General features: G+C 37.0%; 2 protein-coding genes across 2 annotated transcripts in view; one reads left to right on the top strand and one right to left on the bottom strand.

Moving 5' to 3' along the window:
* LOC143365178 (GTPase-activating Rap/Ran-GAP domain-like protein 3) overlaps positions 1–13,431 on the top strand; it is a 93,323-nt gene that overhangs the window by 39,843 nt on the left and 40,049 nt on the right. The window lies entirely within an intron of this gene.
* Positions 989–2,565, bottom strand: LOC143362007 (uncharacterized). The gene has a single exon (XM_076801778.1). It carries the CDS (start codon positions 2,563–2,565, stop codon positions 1,630–1,632), a length of 936 nt encoding a protein of 311 aa, XP_076657893.1. The 3' UTR covers positions 989–1,629.

Here is a 13,431-nt window from a genome sequence, read left to right as displayed (position 1 = left end):
AATATCCTTAAGTTAACAACCTTACGCTAGCTTATATTGAACTTAATTTCTTTCCATTTAACATTGTAAAATATTTGCGATGTCTCTATTTCTATCTATTGTGAATGTTTTCTGTTCAGTTCCTGTTAATACGCCTAAACTCGTGAACTATCGGTAACATTGGGCACAACACCGAAATGGTACGGGGCACTTACAATTAGAGCCTCTGAGCCCTAGACCAAAGTACATTAGATGCAATGTCTGTACTAATCTTAAGCACAGACTTAAGATCAGTACTGTCACAGCAGCTTATGGGTATTTTTGTCTAAGCGTTTTGAGAGAGGCAACATTTCTTCGGTGTCGCGCCCATTGTTACCGATATTTGAAGAATTTAGATGTACTAGCAAGCATCGAATATTCTATATACTCCATTTCTACTATGGATTCTTAATTTGATTTGGAGATTACGAATGTATATGGCGCGTGTATTTGAACGGTAGAAACAATGTGATAAGGTAGTTACAAAGTGTAGTACTACAGTAACGCAGATCAGTGGATTCATGACCATAAGTGTTCTTGCGTAAATTTATCTTATTGTTATGCATGTGATTATTTTTAATAATTACAAAATTACATAAAATTTATTTAGATTAATATTATTTTAATAGTTTTTCTTTGTGTATTTATCTTACGCTTTAAATCAGCGTTACAATTTTAATGTAATAATATAATAATTTTAATTATCCCCTTGCAATAGTTTTACATACGTTAATCCAATGCTCTACTTTATTTGCAATTATTGAATGAGTACACACACAATATTTACTATTCTTGTCGTTTTTTCTTTTAAAATAAATACTTGTAAGTTCAATAAAATGCCACGATCTTCTGGCTCGTGTGGCAGTGAGCAGAAGCGACGTCGTTGACAAGCAGGAAAATCAACATGTTGACGGGATGACTGAGACTGCCGACTCCAGGATGCAGCCGAGAGATGCGAGCCAGCGGCCACCTAGTAGGAGACAAGAAAGTGTCCTTGAACGGGACCAGGTGTCCCACCTGGGGCGACTGATTGGGCAGCCACCGCTTCGGTTGGTGCTGCAGCTGCAAGAGGAACTTTAGACTCAGACAAGAGTAGACACGTTCACAGCGTCAAACGGCTTCGATACAGATGGAAAAGGGACACCAAGCAAGAAATGACTAGAGGTGAGCGCAGCGACGTCTTTTGCGAGGGTACTAACTCCTCAAAGGTCAGCTTAGTCTCTCCAATTATCAGCCTGAGGTGTCGCTTGAAAGCTTTTACGTTGGTCTCTCATAGTCTATGTATGTTTACTCGACTCCATCTCTCGCCACCGCAGCAGCGACTTTCTGGCTCATGGCCGATGTCTCCTGAAACAGACATCGCAGTTCAGCATCAGCGCCTGGCATATGGTTCCATTGTCACTCTAAATAGTCCGGTAGAGCCCACGCCGGGCGACAAAGTGACGAAAAGAGGCCAGGAATGCCGCAGACGTATAGTCCGATTCTACCTCCAGGTGGACAGCTTTCACAACGAGACAAACGAATATCGCCACATATCCTTTGTAGGCCTTGTGACCGCGGCCAGAAGATGTTCATGCAGATGCAATAGAAAGGGCTCAGCATAGCCTACTTCTATAATGCTCCATCGGCCTTGCACGACTCTGTGTCGAATAGATCCAGCATTCGGACCTTATTCTCTAGGTAGACCTTCAGCTGGGCGAACTTGGGAAAGTCGTTCGACGCATGCTCGATATTCTTGGCCCACTCCAGCCGCGTGGAGGGAGCTAGCTTGCTCTCCACAAAGTAGACAAGTATATCATCCCAATGCTGCACTGGGCGGTCGAGCGCACGAAAGGTGTTAATGCTCTCGTTGGCCGTGTTCAAGAGCATATTTATGTGTTCACTCGTTTCCCTGGTCGACGTCGGGAGATTGTCAAGCGCATTCATGTGGATAGAAAAACGTAAAAATTTATTGTCGTAGCTCCGACAAAGTGTCTCCCAGGCCCTGAGAAAATTGGGACCGACGATCTCGATCCCTTTCAGTTTGGCAGCAGCTTCTCCATCCAAGCAATTAAGCAGATGTTGTAACTTTACGACTAGAGGTATCGTTCTGTCCTCCAAAACCAGTGCTGTAAACCTCTCCTTAAAGACCACCCAATGTCGCTGGCGTCCGCTAAAGCGTGGCAGCTCTAGTTTTTCCAACGAGGATTGAATTGAACTTCTCGTCGCAGGAACAGGAGTGCCTTGTGGGCCATTAAGTGTCGCGCGCTGGAAAGGCGCAAGCTTCTCGCGAAACCAAGTCTTTGCCACGACGTATGCTTCTTCAGTCGTGTCGTAGACATTCTCTTTAAAATAAGAGCGGCCTTTCAGCTGATCCGCGATACGCTGAAGAACGTAGTCTCGCTCCAGGAATGCCTTCCAGTACGCCTCCAGCAATTCCAATCGTGCGTCCAATTCAGCTAGTTTGAATCGGCCCGCTGCCTCTGACTTGGTTGCATTTGCTATGAAATTCGCAATTAGAGCAGCAGTTCTCTTTTGGTCAGCTAAATCAGCATCAACCCGCTCCATTTCGTATGAATACGTATCTTCAAGCCGAAAGTCAAATTAAAAGAAAGCAGCAACGAAACTGTAACAACGTTTCCGGGTCGGGAATGCGAGAGCGAGGCAGAAGATAGCCGACAGCAGGAGCAGCCCGTAGAGCTAGAAGGAAAGAAGATACCTCAGTACGATTGCACGGTAAACAGTAGCATGCGAGTTCGGTCATCAAGTGAGCGAAAGAGCGTCTAAAGGGAGAGTCCTCCCACCGTATCTCCCGCGTAGAGGGAGGCGCCCGCTGGCTTCGTATAGAAGTATATACGACGGCGTTTCTTGCCCTTCCACGCTATCCCCTCATTCACTGGCGTCATAAGACAGTTAAAATTCAAAATCGGCGAGTCGTTCTGGATCTCTGTCCGATTTGTAGCGAATTTTAATTCCACTGACTGCACTTATGATCACGCGAAAGTCTATTCAGAGAAAACAGTCCGCACAGCGATTTTTACCTTAGTCAGATTGCTCTCACCGGAGCAAGTCCGCGAAACGACTTTCAGAGCACAACTACTGAAGAAATGCTTTTCGCTTGTTGGTATCGCACGGCACGAACAATCTATATCTGTATTGTATATATCTATATCTATATCCTTATCTCTATCTATATCACTAGCTCTATCTCTAGCTCTATCTCTAGTTCTGTGTGTGCGTTTCTGAGCATCTCAGCATCCGTATCTGTTATGGGTGTGCGTTATGGATCCCGTGATGTCGAGATTTCGCACAGCCCTAGTAAATATGTGTATATGCATTCAATAACTGCATAGATTTACACTGACATAATTGCAAATAAAGTAGAGCATTGGTTAGCATGGGTGTGTAAAACAATTACAATATACTTTCTTCGATGACATGAAGAACAAAAATAGAGTTACGCATAGAAATCAAATTACTTTTACTATATTTTACTATATTTTACTATATTTTTGTAATACATACTTCAGAAATACTATTTCCACCGTTCAAATACACGCGCCATATGTAGTAAAAATGAAGTATACAGAATATTCAGTTCTTGCTAATATGCCTAAATCCATGAACTGTCGGTAATAATGGGCGCTACATCGAAATGGTACGGAGGCGCTTAGAACCCTCCGAGGTCTAAACAGAGAAGCCCATAAGATGCAATGTCTGTACTGATTTTGTGGTCTATGGTTTAGTAGATAACATTGCCAACCGAGGAGAGCTCAAAAACGTCGGTAAGTCAGAAAAGAATTACCTGCAATGGGTTTGAAGAATAATGTTGCTTGAGTTGTTCCATTGATTAACAATACAAACCGAAAGTTTTCCAAACTTATCATGCTGTAGTTTGTAAATAGAGAGAGAAAAAGAGAAAGAGAGAGAGAGAGAGAGAGAGAGAGAGAGAGAGAGAGAGAAACAATGGACTGAAGTATCCCTACAGCAAGTACTAAAGAACTTCCTTTGCATCTCGAAGAAAGGCATTTCCGATGGCAATTGATGAAAGAGGTAATCAAACAGCGTATTGTACAATTGAAAGGGTGGCTGAACGGGGATTAAAAGGGCAGTAAATAGAGCAACCGAATACCAGGAATGAGCAATCGATACTGTAAACAAAACGGGGACATCGAACTGAAGTACTCGAAAAGCGCCAGCAGTCGGGACGCATCGCCAAAAAAACGCGGTTAATCGCTTCGAACAGAAATAGAGGAAAACATAGGAGACTTCGTAACGGAAGTTAGCTTCAATTCAAACGAGGGTCTCTGTAGCGGTCTTCATGTTCACGAAGGAGCAAATTAAAAGAATCAAGTCGAAAGGACTCGAGGGAGGAGGAGCAAAATTGAGGGTGGGGGGAGGGTGAACAGAACCTAAAACGCAGAATCCGAAAAGGATTGGAAAAAGAAGATCAACGCCAGCTCGGTGGCGTAGTAGAGAGAGACACCGAACGAATCTAACTAAAGCTATGTACACACTAGAGTACATGTCGCTCCACATATTGTGCAATTTGTTCTGCAATAGTCCCACGAGCCTCCGACAAATTCTTATCCATATTTACTAAAATCGATAGATAGCGTTATCTATTTCCTGCTTCGTAAAACTAAAATATCTATTAAAACCTGAAACCGAGCGGGTTAACATTTGTTTACAAGCAAAGCACTCCGTGTTATTTTGTGAAGTACCGCTAAATTGTGGTCCTTTATGCAAAATAAAATTATTCTGGAAAGTTTTCATGTTACTAATATTTCTAGTTAATCTATACACCGTGTACAAGAAAGTCCTGTTTACAAGAAAGGAAATCAAACGACAAATAGCAGTGGCTGGATCCGATTAGTTCTACATTTTCCAGAGCTTCCTCTAACCTAACTCATTTACAATCATTCGCACGAACTAACAATTATGTGTATCGGACCCGATAACAAGATAAAAGACGTTTAGATAAATCCATATAGGCGGAGATAGAACTACGAAGTATGGTGACAATTGTATGACGCATCGTTGTTCATGAAATAGTAGTTAAAAGATAGAAAGTTGGGAAATAATAAATGCAATACTGTTTCCACAATATAGTAGCTTCAAAAAGTAGTTGGGCACTATATTTTTGACTTTTGAAAATTTGTGGATATTTGAATCATTATAATTTAGCAAAAAAATGTACTGCATATAATGTATAACATTCAGTCACAAAAATATTTTCCTATGAAATCCCCCGAAATGAAATATACAGTAGATTTTTATTTTATTGAGAAAGTGAAAAAGTTATTGACTACTGTAAGTGGAGTAATTAAATATTAACTAGCAAGTAAATAAGTGATATTGTATATGTAGCAAGTTTGTTTCTAAAAGGCATGTTGACTCCAACAATAGAACATCCACAGTGGAAAGTTTTTATTGTGACAAAGGGCCGTATGTCATACCCTTTCTAATTCGCTAGCCAACTGAGGTCACTGAGTTCGGAACAGTATTCGTGACCGGAGTTCCCGATGATTCTTTTGTTGATCTTTTTGAAGTTACAAATTTTGAAACCATTTTAGTAAATAACCTCATCCGGTTAAAAGGTTGAAAATGGTACAGCACTCCTTTAGCCAGGAAATTCTGGAAATGAGTATTAAAAACAAGCAAGACAGTATTTTAATTAAAAATCTCAAATTATCGTGTGTATGTACTCAATGATATTTCAATTGTTATAACCTCCTGACGAAGAATTGTACATCTTAAATCGTACAACGTTTTAAAATGAGCCCAGAATGGTTATTGTATAATTTTTTAATATTGTTTATGACAGATTGAAACCACCAACCTTTTTCCGATGAATATTTAATGCACTTTTTGCACGTCAGTGTACTAATAGACTTAATATTGTTTTCAATACAGTTAGATAAAGTGTAACGTTACTTCTACATTTCTGGAAATTATCCCCACATGTATTAGTTGAGTGGGAAATCCGTTTCGTTACATATAGTCATGAGATAACGGCCCTCTTTAAACAACTATAATTAACCTAATTCTATTAAAATATCTTTAGATGTCTTCTTCCAGTTTACACAACAGAAAAATTTGCACAAATATTTATTTTCTATTGTTTGCCAATTTTTAATTTTTATTCAAAATTTTCCAGTCGAAAAAATATATCTGTTTTATATTTATTGATTTAGTTAAACATTAGCCCATAGTTCCACTATTCACGAGCTAGTCATATAACTTTATTATACTCTTTCTTTTAGTGTTAAACAACATTTTTTTATACCGTTTAATGAGACTGATAAAATACCCAATAAAATTTCGAAGGTGAATATTAAATGCTCTTTTTATAAAAATATTCCTAAAATTCGCATTAATTTTAGTAGTTTATGCTAGGGTCCCCCCTTAACTTTTCTGACTTAACAAGTACTAACAACTACTTTCCAGAGTTTTCCTTTATTCATTCCCATTGGAACTTATAACATGAAGACGATTCTCAAAAAAGTTCAACGATCTCCATAGATTTTCGACCTCTGTTTAACCTCTTGCACTACTATTTATTTTATGGTTATAGTGATTAGAAATTCTTCAGCGTTCATAATTTCTTAGAAAAAGGAGACTGTTTAAATTTATTGTATGCCTATTAAATTCTGTAAAGGCTATACAGGGTAAGTCACTTAACTGAACTGCCTGAATTTACTCGTAACCTACTTGTTGCATAACAAAAAGTTTCAAACAAAAGTATCTTTATATAAAAGAAGACATGCAATTTTATCATTAGTTTGCTTTTGTCTTAATAGTTTATTGGGATGTAAAGGTAACCTTGAGTTTCTGTATTATAATGTGTGATATTTAAATATGCGATTCGAAAGAGTATTGAATGCCGACTAAAAAAGTAGTAAAGCATACAGTGCGAAAAAATAATAGTTACTCATATATTCTCCAGTGAATGCTCAGTACATGTTCGGTCAAATTCAATGATAGCTGGTTTGATTTTAATTATTTTTTTATGAAACTTCCACCAACACATTCGCGACGCCAAATGATACCCAACATGATACAGTTTCGACCGTATTTACTTGTTTAATCCACGATTTAGTAGAACCTCGATTATCCGAACTAGTCAGTGGGACGCGAGGTTCGGATAATGGAAACTCTTCTGATTAAACGAATAAGCGTGATGCAAATTGTATCGTGTTTGGACTCGTGTTAATCAGAAAAAGCGTCACAAATGCGTTAGTAAAAGATTCGTAAACGAACGATTAAAACTAAAAAAGTTCTGTCATTATACTTCCGCCAAAGATTAACTAAAGATATCTCGGTAACTATTACTTTTTCGAAGCAAATGTTGTTACAAACGCTCAAAGAAGTGGGGTACTAGTGATCCTGCGAAGTTAGGAGCGGTGGTGACAACAGATCATCTATCTTGCTCTTTGTGGCGTGGTGGGCGTGGTTTCTTGGCTCTGGCTTGCAACGGAGTCAGAGCAGTGCCCCACAGGGCAACCTATGTCCATGTCTGACCTAGATAGTTGTGAATTTCAACCGCTATCTTCCTCTCGTCCGACACACTACAGAACTATCCTGGCTACATATGTTTGAATGTACTCCCGTTTTCGTAGGAGCTATAGTTTATTCGTAGTTTTTCCATAGACCAATCCGATTCATTGCGAGACTACACTCAGCGACAAAGAGATAGCATACTATACAATATTGTTTATTTTAGTAGGAATTCCCCTATTGCTAAACAGTAGCTATACCTTTGACATTTAAAACTTTACCGATTGTTACGTAAGTTGTAGAGTGGGAAACAACATCAAACACTAATCACGTTTTATCATGTTCCTGTCGCGCTTGCACAGCTAAGGAGATCAGCCGATTGTTGCAGTTGACACTCATCCAGCTCATCTTACAAATTATAAACCATTATATCTCACATCTATTAATTTTTGCTGTCAGGGTACAACATCAAGCAATACAAAGTTTGAAGACATTTAAGAATATCGAAACATTATCTGCAACTTAAATTCCTGATTAGTTTCAGTGAATTGAAATTGACAGAATGATTTTTTATTTTGCATAAAGATCCGCAGCCTAGTTACTAGTGAAATTGTGAAAATCGCTGAATAATAGTATAAAACGGCAAAAATAGGTTGGAAAACTGTAATTTTCACCATTTTTAACAATTTATAACTCGTAAACCAATTGGCCAATAACGATGACATTTTCAACACGAATACAACTTATATGAATCTACAAAACACATTTTTTTTCAATTATACCATACATGACCGGCTGTATTATTAGTAACTTTTACTGTTTCCGGTACTTACTAACATCGTATAACCAAAGTATAATGGTTAATGTAAATTAATTACGGACATCTTGATTATTTTTTTTTTTTAAATAAGGCAGAATAAAAAAAAGAACAAAGTATTATATTTTTACCTCCCCCTAAATGAAGTTGACGAAAACTGTTTCTTGTATTGCGCACGAAATTCGAGTCAACAAGACTGCTCCTAGTCAGGGTAAACTCGTTTGATTTGTTTATTGGTTAATTTACAAAACAGAACGCAAGCAGGTTCCGCAATCGTCAAAAAGATACCATAATCGTTCTTCTTCAGTCACTGCTACGTTCTTCAGCTGTTCAAATAATTTGATATTTAATATCGCGCGAATTTTGTTATCAAAATTTTGAAAGATATAGTAATGGATTATGGTACGAGATTAAACAACGCTGGAAGAGCAGCAGTTTAGAATTTTGAAAATAAAAGCTTCTCTATTCCGAAAATTGAAACAATGATTGATCGTAGTTCGTAAAGTGATTTATAACTCCTAAAGAAATGTTGAGAAATATGGAAAGAAAAATACGCAGGACGTCCGAAAGCAATAAACGTACACAATGAACGTAGAATTGAAGAACGTAGGATTCTGCTACTGCAGATGATGCTACAGTAGAAACTGGAGTAAATATTAAATTACATGATCTACAGTGTATTATATAAAAGTGAACTTAAAGCGTCCAAAAATTGGTGCATGAATCAGTGCATAAGCAAGATTGCTTGCAATTTTATGAAAAGACAGGCATTGAAGGAGAAAGTGGTGAACTGTAATTTTTATCTCTTGAGAAAATGTTTACATATTCCATGGCGTGCTCAACACAAGATATAATGGATATAATGGGCTTGAATCAGACACTTAAAAAATGGTTATATAAAATTTTCATTGGGAGGTATTCTCTTGTGAAGGTATCGCTGTGAAATGATTTTTGAAATAAAAAATAATTAGATTACTGTATCTCCTTGTATTATTATATTGTTTTCGCAATGTATTATTTTGAATGACCCACGATTTGTTGGTGCATACATCTGAAAGAAAGCAATAATAATCTTAATGACGCCAGACTTGGACATTATGGAAGTAGAAAACAAAAGAAAAATAATACAAAAAATTTTTTTAAAATAATTATTAAATTATATAATAATAATAATGTAATAATAATTAATAATAACAATATAATAATAATTTAATAATGTGATAATTATTAAATTATTATTATTTTTTGAAAAATCATATGTTAGTTTATTTGAACAACCAAATAATTTTTTAAAGTCATTTTATTATTTGAATTTTATTTGAGATTCGTACTCTCCAAAATTCTACTTATTTCGTGTCATCATCGTCAGATTGTAATAACAATTTGAAAAGCGAATGTGGTACAAAAATAAACATGTCTAAATTTAATAATTTAGTTACTTCAATGACCTCTTCTTGAAAATAAGTTTTTTATGTTATATGTACAATAAAAATAATGAAATATTTAATATAATTCATTATTTCAAATGACTAGTTGTAGTCTCATTTCAAATAACTTCTACCCTGTCTAAATCTATATGAGTATGATTATCTTTTACTCTAAAATGAAACAGTCAACATGTTTTAGCAAAATGGCAAACATATGAAATATCATCATGAAATATTTAATTTTTAGAAACAACAAAAGAAAAGACTATGACAAATAGTTATATGATTCTATCACTAGAACAAGATAGTGCATCTGTTTTATACATATGTATGTAAACTTTAAGGAAGCTTGGCAAACACAGTATTAAGAAATCATGGAAGCTACATTTCTAGAGCATAAATACAAAGTACTCTTTGCGTTTATCATCGAGGTCAATGTATATCTAATATTAAAAGGTAGGTTATAAAGGTAGATTCTATTTATAAAAGTTAGTTCGTTAATAACATTTTAAAAAATAACAATCGACAGCAAAATTCTTTTTGTCGCCCTTCTGTCGCCCTTCTGAGTGACCTTAACAATATGGTAAATTAAGTTCATGGTGATTGGAAATGGACACCCTAAGCAATATTTTTATCTACCATTTTTCTGATGTTTCTTCTGGTTTATATGTCACCTACAGGAATGTTTTAATATATAATATGTCAAAACTTCGGGGCCGAAATGTCACTTACGGAGACTCGCATCATTAATTGGATGCGCTTTAAATCGGAATAACTGTTTTATTAATGGAACAATTGACTTGAGCTTTTCTGCAAAGCTTAGTTCAGTAGAGATGACGTGCAATGACAATTTGTAAAAAATTGCATTTCGTCGGAATCGCGACAAAAATAGTAAAAATTGTTTTTTACAACTTTAGTATTTTGGCCGGTAACGAAAATTTTAAAAAGGTGTTTTGTAGATTCATATAAGTTATATGCATGCTGAAAATTTCATGGAAATTGGCTAATATTTTTCACGATTTTCTGTAACTGCGATTTTAGCCAGTTTTAATCATTTATAGCTAATAAACCAACTGATCCATATATATAAAAGTTATTCCTATTTAAAGTTTGTGCGATTATATTGGTTAATATCGTGTACTATATCGTTGTATATACGAACGAACATTATTTCTTGATCCCTCACCACTAGCGTCAAGCATAGAAAAGAATAGAGACTAAACAAAACATAATTCAATCACAGAAATTTTTTATTTTTTATGATGTTTTGATGAAACTTTTACCAACATATTTGGGACACTTTTCTGAGAGAAATGACATAAAACACGACACAATTTGGATCATGTTTACTTGTTTAAATCACAATACAGTAGAACCTCTATTATTCGTATTAATCAATGGAATGTGAGTGTACACGTAATAAAACAGTTATCAAGGTACAATGCTAGATTAAAACTTTACCGATTTGTACAATTCATCGTGGTGCATGTTGATACCATCAGTTCGGATGATCGAGAATTTAATCAGAAAAATATCACAAATATATTGGTAAGACAAAAAGGTGTGACAAAAATGTTTTATCACTGGATTGGTATTATCGTTGATGTATCATATTGCATTTCTCGAGAATTGAATTTCTAGGCCCCTAAAGGCCTAGGGTAAAAAATAAGAGATATCTACCGATAAACAAATTCACGAATGCGTCGTTGCAAACTCAATAATCGCAAATTAAAAATATTAGAATCCTGGTGAACCTGGTGTGAATAATGACAGCGCTTAAGATGGCTGACTACTGGAACGATTGCCCTACATCCCACGGTAATAGGGATAAAGACACAAACATTGGACACATCGCTTTCGCGTCTACCGCAACGTTACTGTATGCAAATAGCGTGTGCTATCTTTTCGGAGTACACGGAGGAGAGGAGTTGCAGTCGCAGTTTGCAGTCGGAGTCGCAGGACACGCGGTCCAGTGTGCACGTAGCTTTAGGGAGGTGAAGTTGCGGTAAGACAGAAAGCACGGGAGAAACGCGAGCCGACAGCGGGAGAGAGAGGGGCGGGAAAGAGAGCCAATGAGCTCGACGACGCGGCGCCAGTCGTCGAGTCGCCGCGCCGTGTTACTACGAGTACTTGCTCTCTCACCGTGACTCGCTGCGTCCTCGTTCGAAAAGGGTCGTGTCCTGCCTCCGTCAGTAGGGGTTGCAGACCCGAGGCAAACCCATCGTCCGTTCCTCTCTGGTCGCTCTCTTCCCTTGTTAATCGATCGATCCATTCTGTCGATTCCCAGCATCGAAACACGTGTAACACCGAACTGTGTGTGTCTCCTCTACGTTTTTCCTCCGTACACTTTTCTCGGTTTCTTTTTTTTTTTTTGTTTTCACTGTTTCTTTTTGTTTTTTCCTCGTTGTTTTTGCTCGTCAACTAAAAAGGTTCGACCATCCGTTGCAATCGTGATACGAACAGTTCGAAGTACCAAGGTGGTAGGACACACACACACTGCGTCTCTCTATCTCTCTGCGCGGAAGCTTGGAAGCTTGGAATCGTTGATCGACGATGGACACTTAATCCCTGTCTGTAAGAAATTTACGAGTGCTTCCTCAGTGTGTACCGTTTCGTTGGATCTCGCTCCGGCGATCGGTAAACGTTATAAAAGGGTGCATCAATTTTTTCTTTATTTTTTCGAAATCGAACCTAGCTTTTGCAAGTAAGCTTTTGTAAATCGTTCGTTTCCTTGTGTTCGAGGCGTCAGCTGAAACTTTTTCGAGTAACTCGTTAGCGCGATTAACGAAGGAGTGCATTCTTCCAATTCGCGCATCGACGAAAACAGTTCGATACTCAATGTTCTCCATAGCATTAGCGCGAACCTGCGTGTCCGATAGATGGGGGAAGGAGAACCATGGCACACGTTCGAATTTTCCCGGGATTTATGGCCAACCATAATTAATGCGCGGTCAGCAAAATTGTTTTAAGTCGACACTAATTAACGGATAGCACAGTCGGGAATAATAAGCCGATCAATGGACGCCCACCAAACAAAATGTTTCTGGCTAACACTAGTCGAATGTTGACTTTTGTTAGATATCGTTCTTTTATTCACGCCTGATTTTGTTCTAACAATTGAAGGAGTTACTGCAATAAGCAGTTAGCTGCACTTTCGAGTGGCTTTGAAGCAATAAAAAATTAAGTATTGTTTCAAAAAATTAAGCTAATATCCGTATTGATAAATTTTTGCTCTACAGTCAATCGCAAAAGTCTCCATATACCCTTTGAAATGATGTAACTCTATTGAAAGTGGACCAAATGACCTTTTTTTAAGAACTTGGAAGAATTAGTTTACTAAATGAACTGTACAAAAATGTTTAGAATAATGTAATTCAAAGAAATTGCAAGAAATTGCATGTAGTAGATATTAGTTTTACAACTTTATTATCCGAGTCTGTAACGAAAATTTTAAAAATACATAAAAAACAAGAAAATGATTTGGTCAGTTGGTTTTAAAGGGTGCAAGGAAACTTTTGTGACTGCCTGTGTATATGAAATCTATTGCTTTCTTAATGATCCAATAAATATAACTTAAATATTGGTGCCGCCTCTTTCTTGTGCCAATTATTATATCCATTTCTATGTAGTGGGTTAGAACGAAAGTTCATAGCGTTTTTACTTTAAAATTCAAACATAAAATTCAGATAT

The sequence above is a fragment of the Halictus rubicundus genome, chromosome 2 (genome assembly GCF_050948215.1).
Source record: "Halictus rubicundus isolate RS-2024b chromosome 2, iyHalRubi1_principal, whole genome shotgun sequence".
NCBI classification, from domain to species: domain Eukaryota; kingdom Metazoa; phylum Arthropoda; class Insecta; order Hymenoptera; family Halictidae; genus Halictus; species Halictus rubicundus.
The sequence above is the reverse complement of the archived record's forward strand: the minus strand, read 5'-3'. Positions and strand labels throughout refer to the sequence as shown.